Genomic DNA, 14092 nt, shown 5'->3' on the forward strand with positions numbered 1-14092 from the left:
CTATACATTTAACTGTATTGGTCATTCATCCTGAACAATATGGCTTTATTTTAAGTTTATTTTTTCATAAGATTAATTTAAATGAAAAAACCTGGTTTTACAGGATATTTAAAGCGAAAACATTAGCTGAGGTCAGATCAAGATCATGCTAGATGCATTTTCTTTTTTCCCCTTAGTCAGAACATCAGCTGACTGGTAAAGAACATGAAATGGAGCCTGAGCTTTTTAGTGTAAACAGCCTGGTTGCTAAGGACACAGAACAAAGACATGGCTGACTGCCTATAGCGAGATGCTCTGCTCAACATCATCAGGACTTTTCAGGAACAGCAGGAGAAAATCCGCTTGAGTGCAACGAGATCCTCTTGGCAGCGGCATCAAATCTGAATTTTGGGAACTCTCCTTCAGAAGTGAAATGTCTGCCTGAACCATCTGCTGAGGGCTGAACTGATATGGAGGACGACTCAAGGGCCGAAGTCGATCTATTCCTTGATATACATTATATAATAGGTAAACATGTATCTTATTGCTGTTCTGTAGAGCATACCACGTTCAGCATCAGTACTTAGTCCAATATTTCCATTAATTACAGCAGATGTTTGTGCTTTTATTTTGAAGGCAGCTTGATGATTAGGGCAAGGTGATCTTGGTATTTATTGGAGACAGGATTTGGCACCAGAAAAAAGGAATATATGTTTTGTGTTTTTCCACAGGCCATGCAACAGGGAAAGAGTTGTTTGTACTGTTTTGTTTGTTTTTTAAACCCAGGAAAATAAGTGAAGCACAAACGTTATTCTTGCCTAGACAATGGATCGTTCTCTGAGTACGATTCACCATCTGGTTCCACAGTAGTAGTTTTTTTTGTTTGTCATTTGATTCGTTTGTTTTTGGTTTAGCCGTTACAAACATTTCACCGTCATCGGTGTGTCCGGCTGAAGTGTAAAAGGCGAAAGGGCTGTGCAGCGGCTGAAAATAGCACTAATATTAGAAACAACGTGAATGCCACTTGTTTTATTTTTGTCCTTGAAACCCGGGTGATTAAATGTTTACAATACAGTTGTCCCACTGGGCTTTATGTAACACAGACTGGTGGAGATGGCCAAAAGCTACACCACGCTGTGCAGGGGAGAGGGATTTCTGTTCAATGTGCGAGGGGTCAGAGGTGACACGCTAGTCAAGCACTCAGTGTTGTTCAGCGCGACTCTGTTGCTCTGTGATTGTGACCTGAGAGAATAAATATAGAAAACATCATTTCAAGGTCCTACAGGGACCAACAGAGCAGTATTGTTTGTGGGGATACTTGAGAGTGGAGCTAAACAAAAAAAAAATTCTATTATGTTATTTACCAAGAACAGAAATAACAGCTTTTTATTATAGTTCCATGGCCGGTTCAAACTAATTCAAAATCGTTCCTCTGGCTTGTTTTTATATTGTAATGTGATTTATGTGGCTGGCATTCATCAGATATCTTGTCAATAACAAACCTTACAGACAGAAAATGGAGTCTGTTCAAATTTGGCAATGAGCAATAACAGCTTTGAATAATTAAAATGTTCACAATGACCTGCAGATAGACGCAGTAAATGAAACTCCTGGGCCCAATTCTCCCGAAATGATCTCCTGTAATTTCAGTAATGGCATTTGTCTGAATAGCAAATCAAAGTTTTAAAAAGAAAAATCGAAATGTCGTAATTTGACTTATTTTGATACCAAGGTTAATCTAATTATGACACACAAACCTCACTATATGGTTAGATTCAGGGTGGATTGCAGGTTGTGAAGGGCATTTGGGATGGAATTAGATTTATTAAGATGATGGATGGAGTGATACAAGCTGTAAAACACAACTACAGGCTAAAAAAACAGTAAATAAAAAGAAAACAGGAATGCTAAGATGATGAATCTTTTCAGTGTAGCTGATGCGACTGATGTGTTTTAAACCAGAGTTTGTAGAAATAGTAAATAGGTATTTTTCCAATGTTTCAAATATTTATTTTTGTTGAGAAATATGTACATTTGTAGAGCCCAGATATATTGACAGTAAAAAAGGCATTTCATATAAGGAAAAACACAAAAGGCTGCCAATGTGCAGACGGAGACCTACATCTAAAGCCAATCAGGGATTATTTTTTGTTCATTCTAACAAGATTTGTATTCTATCAGGGTGATACTGTACTACAGATAAGATAAGATTGTTTGCAGTTTGAAGGAAATCACCACCTGCTTGGTTTTGGTAATGTTTGATTTTCAGTAAGTTCTACTTCTTGTAATTTCATGCTCTCTCCAGTCAACAGTAGTACTGGTGTTTGCCTTCAATTGTTTCACCGACTTTGACGTAATAATCACATTGACAGCTGAATGCCTGACAGTTGTATAAAAAAAGGGATTGACTCCATGTGAAGTCATTCTGCCTAAACTAATACATATAACAAAAAGCACAAACCTTTTTTGAAAATTATTTCTGAAACTAATCTATGTTGCCATAGCACTCTGCTTGACAACCATTTTCTGGCGGGAGCTCTTTGTTGCTGAGGAGTCAAGTCCTGTCACCGCACCCGAAGTGTTTGGAAATCCATGAGCTGCCACGTATTTACGGTACGCTTCTCGGATGATGCGGAAGGCTCGTGTGTTAGCGTACGGTATGTCAGTCACCGGGTCTCGGTACAGTGCGGCCTTGTGGGTAACGGGACAAACCTCCTGGACGGGTAGCGGGGGGCTCGACTGGCCGCTGTGTGGAAACGTCGCCTCGAAGGCTTCGTCTTCGCTGAACGTTATATAAGTACGGGAGCACAGCCCCCCCGCAGGCTGCTGGGACGGCGTGCTGGGATTCTGTGCTGCAGTCTGAGGAACGTCCTGATCCAACCTTTGGTAGATGGGAAATTGAAAAAATACTTTAAACTATAAAAAAAATTCTATATGCTCTTTGTCTGTGTAAAACAATTAAGGTAGATCATATGAAACATACCCTTCAACATCAACGTTTTCTTCTTTTAGGACCGAATGTGAAACGAGTGGCATCAGGACTGAATGGTAACGGATGGTCGGTCCGTCAAATCTACGCTTCTTGTGGACTTGTTTCTTCTTGTCCGCCTCCAGACGTTCATAGTTCTCTACACAGTCGATAAAATGAACAAGGTCATCTTCTTTTCAACTCATACATATTCGTTACTTATTTAGCATCAAATAAATGGTTAAATTAATCATGATATGGTATTTACTAAGATTTTGTTTATCTATTTGCCAAACAGATGGACTACATTGATTCACATATATTATAAATATAGCTAGGGGCATCTGTTTTGCATTACAAATGTCTATGTATACTGCAATCATCAACAGAAATGCCATTAGTGTCTCACGTTGGAGAGGTTATGCAGTTGACACGGCAAATAACTAAAACAGGCCTAATGTCTGTCTGAATTGTTAGGCTTTATTCAAATGTTATAGAGTACAATTAATATTGTTATTTATCCGCCTATGAAATAATATTTGAAATGTTATTTTTGTATGAAAAGAGTCAGACATGTTTGTTTGAGTCATCACAAACACATACTATATATACACTGAGGATTGAACAAAAGTACTGAACACAAGACAGAACATTTTGGGACCAAATATCTTTATATTTGATTAACTTGAATAACATGTTCTCACCTAAAGATCGGATGTTGAGCTCTTCTGTTATTTTGGCCTCGGCCAGCAGTTCTTCCTGGGTGAGGGGCCGGTCCCGATGAGCCCCCCTCCTCCTCCGAGGGGCATCCTGACGCTCTTGCAGGCGCAGATTTGTCTTTCGGGTATGCTCACTGGTGGACTGTCGCACAGACTTCCGCGCTAAGGAATGATACACAGCTAATCCAATTATTCATAATGTTCAAGTACTGAAACAGTTCAGTTGTGATGTAATCAGTGTGTGCTAATGAAGTGATGGTTTATGTGTTAAACCGTTTTAGTGAAGTGTTTTTGGATAATTAAGTGTGTGGGCATTTGTGTTTGTTTTTTTGCAATCTTACTTTCACCAAAATCTTGGAACTCTGGTGGGATCTTCCTTTTGAGCTCAACTTTAACTTTCTCAGTCTTCTTCTGTTCCTCCAAGGGTTTTTTTGGTTTGGGCTTCGCCACCTTTATTGGTTCCTTGGATTAAACAAAGACAAAAATCCTGTTAACTCATGATCTATTTCAATCATGTATGAATTTCTTCGATCATGTTGTAAATGTGTCAGTAAAAATACTTGCACGTCACAAGAACAGGTCATTTTACGCTGCAGTGTCGTTTTAATAAAAGGTCTCCCAGATATATATATATATATATATATATATATAGACTGATGAAATAATTTCATTTACATATTAATATAAAATGATTGTTCCTACCTTATATGCTTTAGTAACAACCCGGCTTTTCCTTTTAGGTGCATCGTCCTCCTTGTCGCTGTCTGGCTCATCACCCTCATCGATGTCAAAGTCGCTGTCCACCACATCCTCATCTTCTGAATTTTCTCCATGATACTCATCATCTCCTGATTCCTGAAAGAAATGTATTAAACATGTTGAAATAGATTACCTGTTGATGAAACCAAATTCTCTCAGTTCTTTTTTTAATGTTCTGTTTAATTATGTTATCATGTAAATACAATGGATGTGCCACCAGTTTGAAACTAAATAGGCAAGTGTAGCATAGTGTAATTCAGTGAGGTTCTGTGACACGTACAGTGGGGCAAAAAAGTATTTAGTCAGCCAAGAATTGTGCAAGTTCTCCCACTTAAAAAGATAAGAGGCCTGTAATTTTCATCCTAGGTACACTTCAACTATGAGAGACAGAATGGGGGAAAGAATTCAGGAAATCACATTGTAGGATTTTTAATGAATTAATTGGTAAATTCCTCGGTAAAATAAGTATTTGGTCACCTACAAACAAACAAGATTTCTGGCTCTCACAGACCTGTAACTTCTTCTTTAAGAGCCTCCTCTGTCCTCCACTCGTTAACTGTATTAATGGCACCTGTTTGAACTCGTTATCAGTATAAAAGACACCTGTCCACAACCTCAAACAGTCACACTCCAAACTCCACTATGGCCAAGACCAAAGAGCTGTCAAAGGACACCAGAAACAAAATTGTAGACCTGCACCAGGCTGGGAAGACTGAATCTGCAATATCTGCAGCTTGGTGTGAAGAAATCAACTATGGGAGCAATTATTAGAAAATGGAAGACATACAAGACCACTGATAATCTCCCTCGATCTGGGGCTCCACGCAAGATCTCACCCCGTGGGGTCAAAATGATCACAAGAACGGTGAGCAAAAATCCCAGAACCACACGGGGGGACCTAGCCAATGACCTGCAGAGAGCTGGGACCAAAGTAACAAAGGCTACCATCAGTAACACACTACGCCGCCAGGGACTCAAATCCTGCAGTGCCAGACGTGTCCCCCTGCTTAAGCCAGTACATGTCCAGGCCCGTCTGAAGTTTGCTAGAGAGCATTTAGATGATCCAGAAGAGGATTGGGAGAATGTCATATGGTCAGATGAAACCAAAATAGAACTTTTTGGTACAATCTCAACTAGACGTGTTTGGAGGAGAAAGAATGCTGAGTTGCATCCAAAGAACACCATACCTACTGTGAAACATGGGGGTGGAAACATCATGCTTTGGGGCTGTTTTTCTGCAAAGGGACCAGGACGACTGATCCGTGTAAAGGAAAGAATTAATGGGGCCATGTAGATTTCGAGTGACAACCTCCTTCCATCAGCAAGGGCATTGAAGATGAAACGTGGCTGGGTCTTTCAGCATGACAATGATCCCAAACACACCGCCCGGGCAACGAAGGAGTGGCTTCGTAAGAAGCATTTCAAGGTCCTGGAGTGGCCTAGCCAGTCTCCAGATCTCAACCCCATAGAAAATCTTTGGAGGGAGTTGAAAGTCCGTGTTTCCCAGCGACAGCCCCAAAACATCACTGCTCTAGAGGAGATCTGCATGGAGGAATGGGCCAAAATACCAGCAACAGTGTGTGAAAACCTTGTGAAGACTTACAGAAAATGTTTGACCTCTGTCATTGCCAACAAAGGGTATATAATAAAGTATTGAGATGAACTTTTGTTATTGACCAAATACTTATTTTCCACCATAATTTGCAAATAAATTCTTTAAAAATCAGACCATGTGATTTTCTGGATTTTTTTTCTTTCTCATTTTGTCTCTCATAGTTGAGGTATACCTAGGATGAAAATTACAGGCCTCTCATCTTTTTAAGTGGGAGAACTTGCACAATTGGTAGCTGACTAAATACTTTTTTGCCCCACTGTGTGTGTGCTAAGCATATTGTAAAACCATGAGATTTACTCAGGTAAAATCTCTCCCATACAACAAGCCAGTGTATTTTTAATTGAGAAACACACGCCACTCACACAAACAGATCTAAATCTAAATCATATTAAGGAAGCGGCTCTCTCTATGCTTTTGTTTTAACCGCAAGCAAATCTCAAGGTGATACAAACATTAGAATCAGCATGGAGTGTATTTACAAAGTGTAGACAAAGTGGCTTATTTTAATGTAATTGTTCATCAGCAGTATGTTTTAAAAGAGTCCTGGTAATCTGCATTTAGTCTGAGATGTTCAAAGCAAGATACAAATAACAGAGCTCTAAGGAAGAAAACAAATATGTTATTGAATACTGAGTAGCCTAAGTGCACAGATAACACACATCCTGCTGTTATTTAATTATGACGGGAAAATCATGACAAAACATGCACGCACAAATAAAATTAGATGAAAAACACCAACATTAATCACACGTAGAAAATACTCTGACCTTTTAAATCACACTAGACCTCAAATTGAAGCTTGTGCAGGAGCATGGTCGCACTGTTTTATCAAATTGCCAGCAGAGAGGTCTGAGGCGTCTCAGGATTTGTTTGTGATTGTTTTTCCTAGCTACTCTTGTCAACTTCAGCTGAACGTCAGAACAGCCGAAGCAGCTGTTGCCAAATCTCCCAAACAATTTGACCCTTGAAACAGCATCTGTCTGGAAATGACAGAGACAGGTTTTTAAATCGAAGATACCACTCTTTAAATGTAAATAAAGTTACTTGAATGTCGAATAATAGCATATCATCTTTTGATACACATAAATCCTAAAGCCTTGAAAGCTTTTTCTCTCTCTTTAAGAGTGTGACGCAGGAAAGGCTGGCATTCTCAAACAGCCTTCACAAATTTGTCAGCTGTCAAGATAAAGTCGGCCAGGAAATATTGGAGTCGTGGTCACAGTTTGGGATGAATCACCGGGCATGGTGGTTTTAATGACAAGAATCATTTGCAGACACATTTTGTGGAAGTGTCCTTTGGTGTGTTTCATATTGGTGGTAAATATATCTCTTTCATCTTTGAGAATTCATGTATGTTCTCTTTCTACAGTGGCTTCAAGTACACTTGAACTAAAAGACATGAGAAACACCTAACGGGTTTTGTTCCACTGAACAACACCTGCTGAAGTCATGATTTTCTTAAATATAGGCTGACTGTCGAGCTAGAGGTTATACAACAGCCTTGCAATAAATGCTACGTCCATGAAGATAACACATCATTAAAATCCTCAAACTGTTCAACAGAGTAATGTATTAAGGTTAAATCAGCAGCAGTACCATATAATGGGTCTGTTGGAGTGTATTTGTATATTCATCCAAATGTGTCAACAAGAGAAGACTAAATATAAGACACCTCAATCAAATTAGCTCTACCTACGGTGTCTACCTATCCTACTTAACCCTTCAACAGAATGGTTTCCAATTTAAATCATTGTAGAAGATGGGTACTAGCAGTGGTGTAAAGTAACTAAGTACATTCACTCAACTACTGTACTTAAGTACTACATTACATTACATTTTAGACGCTTTTATCCAAAGTGACTTACATACTCAATACTGTGGACAATCCCCACAGGAGCAATTTGGGGTGAAGTGTCTTGCCCCGGGACACAACAACATGCTGACTGCAGTGGGGTTTGAACCTGTGCTCCCCTGATCCGAACACCAACGCACTAATCCACACGCCTACTATTTTTGAAATACTTGTACTTTACTTGAGCATTATAATTTATTGCTACTTTGTACTTCTACTCAACTACAATTCAAAAGGTAAAAAGTGTACTTTTACTCCACTACATTTATTTTATACCTTTATTTACATTACAGATTTGGATTAATAATGTGAAATATAATCAACACTTAAATAATACTTTAGTTACACCTGGAGTAAATTCACAAGCTACCCTGCAGTATACAAAGTCATTAAAACTAGCTGCACCTTTACCAGCTGTGATAAACACATTCATAATTCTAATCAAAACATACAATATATATTATTCTGAAATGGTCCAATCTGCATAATGAACACTTTCCCTTTTGGTACATAAAGTATATTATGATGCTAATTCTTGCAAACAACAAAACAAAACAAATACATTTAGTAACGTTGCATACTTGTAGACAGTAACAGCCTAATATGATTTAATCTGACAATATGTACATTTAGGGCGATAATGTAAATGAAAATGTAATAGAGCGGAGTATTTTGACCAGCTATTCAAGGGACCAAGCTAGCCAAGAGGCGATGCTAACGTGTTACAGTTAGCTGGTTTAATCTGTACCAGTCAGTTTTTGTTACTCACATCGGCAAACCCTCCATACGTGGTCTTGTAGAAATCATCCTCTTCTTCAGCATCCAGTAATTTTGACAAGCGGTTCCCCGCAGTCTTCCTCTGCTCCCGGTCCACCGCGAGAGTCATGACTGTGATGTATAAACAATGGCAAAACACGCTTCGGTATCTAGCTAGCTAATGTTGAGATAACTATCGGTATAGGCTGTTTTTAGAGGACCGCTTTTACCTTTGGCTTACTCAATTATCTGTTAGTACCCATATTTGTTTGAGTTATAAATACGCTTTATTTCACGCTAATAGGCCTAAAAAGTGTTCGTTATTACTGACCTGTAGTAAAACAAGCTAAGAACACAGCTAATGCTAACCACTAGGAATACCTAACCAATACATCCGGTGCAGTTGATGCACTTCCGGGCTACAATAAAAAATAAAACTCCTCCTAATTCCATACAATTGGTACCTTCGTTTGTGTACAATTTGATCTTATATTGATTTTATATCTATTTATTTCATTCACAGAACAATTTGGCTCCGGTACATTTAGAATGGTGGACACATCCTATGTATGTTAGATACTGTTGTCATGGAGCCAGCAGAAAGGTAATCTATTGCCATAGCAACAGCATTATATGAACTTCACTGTGGCAGTTGTGAATAGTCTTGGTATTCGGCTCGTTTCAACAAAATAAAAATACAATTTGTTGTGTGCTCACTGCATACACAGTCCATAGCACTCTTCTAGTATTAGCACACCACTCAATTCCAACTCACAATCATACAGTACACTGGTGGTAAAGGCTAAATCCCAAGGTGACACCTTATTAGGAAGGATAAACATTCAAACGCAAACAGAGCCATTTGGGGTTTAATAACCTGCCAAAGGATGTTACATGTATAGCAGGGACCAGGCAACCAGGGATCGAACCAACAACCCTCCGATTAAAGCCTAGACAGGGCTACAGGCACAGCCACCCATTGGTGTTATAATTTATTCTGTTTGAAAGCACAACATCAGTGACACATCAACACAATAAAGTGCAGAGCTAAAGCTGGGAAATGGAAATTCATAAAAGTACAAATACAAATAATGCAAATGTACAAGTGTGCAAGGGAAGTGCAAGGACTGCAGCCAGGGTACATATGCTATTAAGCAAATTAAAATCACTAAGGATGAAACAGCACAGGGAGAGGAGATGTATCATTTCTTTGTTCTCCTGTTGGGGGCCTATTATGACATCCTAAGGACAGAAGCTCGAACTCCTCGATGGTCCTGGCCGTCCCATAGCATAAGCCCTTTAAGAATCTGCCTCTTATAAATGTATACGAACATTCTGGAAATATCACTCACCATAGTCATGCTTTATTTCATATTGAGTTGGTGTGATTTGTTATACCTGGAGAGCCCTCATGTTTTACCTTACTCAACATAAAAATTGTATTTTTTTTACATTCATGTTTTGTTTATTAAGAATTGTACAAAGCAAACATGATGCTTTAGGCATCTGATAATTCCTTTGTACATTTTGACAAATAACCATTGAATAACCACAACAAAAATCAGCACAATAATTTAATGTGTGCTTTATTTTGGGAATTTAAAGAATACTTTAATATATGTGTGGGATATACATCTATTAATAATGAGTACAGCAGTAAATGTGACAATATTAGAATACCAGCACAGTATATAACCAAATTGAGTTTGAATGGCAGGCAATATAGATGAAAGTATTGTGTACATCTGACGTCCATCATAATTATTTCACTTGTTCGTTAGAAACCATATCGCTTGTTCTTCGAAAATCAAATGAACAAAACTAACATTTGTAAATTGTTGCCATACATAAACATCAACAAAGCAATATAATCAACATGCAATTAACTGAATAATCAACATCTCTACAGCAAATGCAATATGCAAATTACATCTTTCTTACTTTGGTTGGTTTACATTCAAGGTTTGTTATAGTGGAGCTTTTGTGTCAGAGACAGACAGGAACTGATGTGGTTAGATGTTCCTAAAACGTTATTTAGACTCTTATTAACATAAAGAATCATGCCAGCACATTTTACTTTTTTCCCTTTTGCAGCTCTAGCTTACATGCTTACAGATTAATTCAGTGTGTGTTGGACATACATTTGCATGCTTTGAAATTAAATTAATTAAAACGTAAGCTAATCAAGCAAAATAAAAAACCTTTTATTGACTCATATTAGTTTCATGGTGAACCTGCTTGTCTCCATATAGTTGCCTTTCCCTCCGTTATTACTTGACTCAGCACTTCGTGGCACGTATGCTATTGTGGCTGTGTTCTTTATTTGCCCTTTACTCTTACTCCAGAGGAGCATGAAGATGAAACATACGCTCACAGAGCTGAAGAATGAAAGAAATCCAATGGTTGCAGCTACCAGTAACGTCTTTACATCAAATGAGATATTCTGGTCTCCACTCACACCTGGCGAGGCGGACGGAAAGGCAAACCAGCCTTTAAGACGGAGGTTCTTTTTGGAAGATGCTGGAAAGGCTCGGACATGAAGGCTGACGGGCATGCTGTCATTTCCTGCCGCGTTAGATGCCACACAGAAATAAGCACCACTGTCCATAGGTTGGGCATAGCGAACCTCCAGCGAGCCATTAGAGAGAGCCCGTATTCTGCCAATGGGCGATAGAGGTTTTAGCTGTGGGCTTATCCAGGTGACCGATGGCACAGGGTCACCTTCTGCATTGCATTCAAACACCACTGTGTGTCCTTGATCTACTCTCACTTTTTGAGGTTTGCGGTTCAGAATACGAGGCTGCCGACATGTGAGCAGACCTGGGAGTTCAGCTTCAGTAAAGTCCAGAAAATACCAACCCTGCAACTGCACTGAGGTTCTGCAAGTCGGTGGATTTCCGCCAAACTCCAGATATGGTTGCCTTCGCACCACCCACAGCAGGCGGCAGTCGCATGCTAGTGGGTTGTTGTCTAGTCCCAGATTTCTCAGGGTGTCCACTGAATGGAAGGCTCCCACCTCAAGTGTGGTTAGAAGGTTTCTGGATACATTCAGAAGTCTGAAATGAGCCAAACCTCTGAATGCTCCAATATCGATATGCAGCAATGATCCCCCCACCAAATGGAGTTCCTGGAGCCGGAGCAACTCTCCAAAAAGGTTCCCATAAATGAATGTAATTGGGTTAAAAGAAAGGTCTAAGAATACAAGATATACAAGATGATGCAAAGGGGTGTAGGGGACAGCACTGAGGTTGCAGTTTCTAATAGTCAGGGATGTAAGATTTAGTCCAAAAAGACTGTTTCCTGACAGATTCTCCAGACAGCATTGAGAAATGACAAGTTCCTTGAGATGCTCTAGCTGACGGAAAGCGTAGTTTGGCAGCGTTGTGAGGCCCAATCTGTGAAAATGAAGACTCCTCAGCTCGCCAAGCTGAGTGAGCGCCTCTGTCGGCACGGCAGTGAGGTTGCAGCCATCGAGATGCAGCTCTTGCAAACTGGGTAAGCCAGTGAAAGCTCTACGAGAAATAAAAACTACGTCATTATCTGCTGCTATAATAAATTGAAGGGCAGTTAAGTCACGGAAAGTCAAATCGAGAAAAACAAGGATCTCATTTCTGCTTATGTCCAGTAACTTTAGTTTTGGCAAACCATCAAACGCCCCCACATGGATAATCTTTAGGTGGTTGCGAGCAAGACGCAGAGTTATTAGACTTTGCAAGCCGATAAATGCTTCCACCTCAATTAAAACCATGATATTGTCATTCAAATCTAAGTCTAAAAGTTGTGTCAAAGTCTGGAACTGCTGCTGCACCAGAGACTTGATCTTATTATGTGTCAAGTTTAGTATTTTAGTGTTCTGCGGGAGAATGTTGGGCACTGTAGTGAGTTGTCCATCGGAGCAGTTGACCTCCTGCAGCACGGTGTTGCAGCGGCAGGGCTGTGGACACGACCGGCGGGTTTCAGAGAAGAAGGCCACCCCCGCTGCCAACTGGAAGAGAGCTCCACAGCACAGCCATTGGTGGACGGCAATCCCCTCAAACATCTGGTGGCCTGTGTGTTAGAGAGAGAGGCAGCTGATAAAAGAGTGAGAAGGATACATCATTGAAAATAGGGAGCGTTTTGCAAAACATAAAATAGTACTCAAAATAATGATTATTAAAACGTTTAGGCTTCACATGAGGTATTTTCTTGATATTCAGATCCAGAATTATGTGAGAAGTTGCTCTCTCTTTATATGAACCAATAGTAAATCAACCACTATGGCGCAGTAAAAGCAAAAATATATTTCTGTACAGGATGTCCAGTCCCAATGGTTCTATAACACTGCTCGATAACTGGGATAAAAGTGTCAGTTACTGTAAAATAGATATCAGTAATTACACTATATCTCCTCAAATAATTCATGCAAAAATGTATGTTGACATGATATATAAACAGACATCATTCCTTTAAAAATGGAAACGAGAATGCTAGGTAGCAATTCAACAGAATCAGTTCATCAAACAAAATGTGTGACTGAAATGTGTTATTTAGATTGCCAAGAGAGTGCTGGAAAAAAAGTGTGATGCCACCTCAGATCTTTTCACATGTTGTATTAAACAACACAACACTATAGAACATGTGACAAGAGGGACAGAGAGACAAAGACTGCATTTAGTAGTAATATTTCTTATATACATAAATTATTTTCCAAAAGAGCCGTGTTTAAATAAAAATAAAATAGGAAAAAATAGGTAAGCATGTTCACTAAGGCAAAAGAGGATTTTGTGTAAATATTTTTATTTTAACATTAACATTATATTTAACTTTTGCATTTCAAAGAGCTCACTAAACATTTTACTTTATTTTAGACACAGTTATGGGTATAGAGCTGGGGAATACTGTAGGCGCTCCCCAGAGCAGTGAGTGATGAAGACTGACACCTCCTGAACTCCTCCGAGAGCGTATACATGCTTGAGAGTGAAAACAGTGTACAAAGGTGAAATCACAGTTATTTACTGGGTGCTAACATTTTAGAGAGCTCAAGAACAATGTAAGGTACACGAAGTGATGTAAGAGTGAGAAAATCAAACATTGTAACTCACCGTCTCTTCAGTCTGGAGGGCTTGTCATTGTGATAGCTCCATTTTAACAATTTTGTGATCAAAAGGTAGAACCATTTTGCAAAAAAAAAAATGCTATTATTGTCTCTGTAAACATGCACACAAAGAATGATAACTCTCAGAGCAGGGTAAATCGTTTTGGTCTTCTCGGGTCCACCTCAGAAATACATCCAAATGAAACCTGCAGTGTGAGAGAAAGAGACAGACATATCATAACGAGAAAGCCTTATCCTCCCATTCTGAATTATTCAGCTCCGGAGGAAGCGTGTTACTGCAGTTCTGTTCCCCTGTTGCTTCGCTGTACTCATGGCAACACAAACCTGGCTCATGGACGTGTGTGTGTGT

At 39.4% G+C, this 14092-nt stretch overlaps 2 protein-coding genes across 4 annotated transcripts; both read right to left on the minus strand.

The window, feature by feature from the left end:
• Positions 1-1966: 1966 nt before the first annotated feature.
• On the minus strand, positions 1967-9070 carry vps72a (vacuolar protein sorting 72 homolog a). Of its 2 annotated transcripts, none has more exons than XM_034094442.1 (6): positions 8662-9070; positions 4369-4521; positions 4008-4128; positions 3652-3828; positions 2963-3107; positions 1967-2860 (listed from the first exon to the last, which is right to left on the minus strand). In XM_034094442.1, exons 1-6 carry the CDS (start codon positions 8776-8778, stop codon positions 2470-2472), a joined length of 1104 nt encoding a protein of 367 aa, XP_033950333.1. In that variant the 5' UTR covers positions 8779-9070; the 3' UTR covers positions 1967-2469. The 2 variants fall into 2 exon arrangements, with proteins under 2 accessions (XP_033950333.1, XP_033950332.1); XM_034094441.1 differs by having other exon boundaries at positions 3652-3846.
• Positions 9071-9307: 237 nt separating this feature from the next.
• LOC117454790 (leucine-rich repeat and immunoglobulin-like domain-containing nogo receptor-interacting protein 1) lies at positions 9308-14092 on the minus strand. 2 transcript variants are annotated; one of them, XM_034093979.2, is made up of 2 exons: positions 13730-14092; positions 9308-12695 (listed from the first exon to the last, which is right to left on the minus strand). In XM_034093979.2, exon 2 carries the CDS (start codon positions 12685-12687, stop codon positions 10861-10863), a length of 1827 nt encoding a protein of 608 aa, XP_033949870.1. In that variant the 5' UTR covers positions 12688-12695; positions 13730-14092; the 3' UTR covers positions 9308-10860. The 2 variants fall into 2 exon arrangements, with proteins under 2 accessions (XP_033949870.1, XP_033949871.1); XM_034093980.2 differs by having other exon boundaries at positions 9308-12718.

Source organism: Pseudochaenichthys georgianus, chromosome 11, assembly GCF_902827115.2.
Source record: "Pseudochaenichthys georgianus chromosome 11, fPseGeo1.2, whole genome shotgun sequence".
Classification (NCBI taxonomy): domain Eukaryota; kingdom Metazoa; phylum Chordata; class Actinopteri; order Perciformes; family Channichthyidae; genus Pseudochaenichthys; species Pseudochaenichthys georgianus.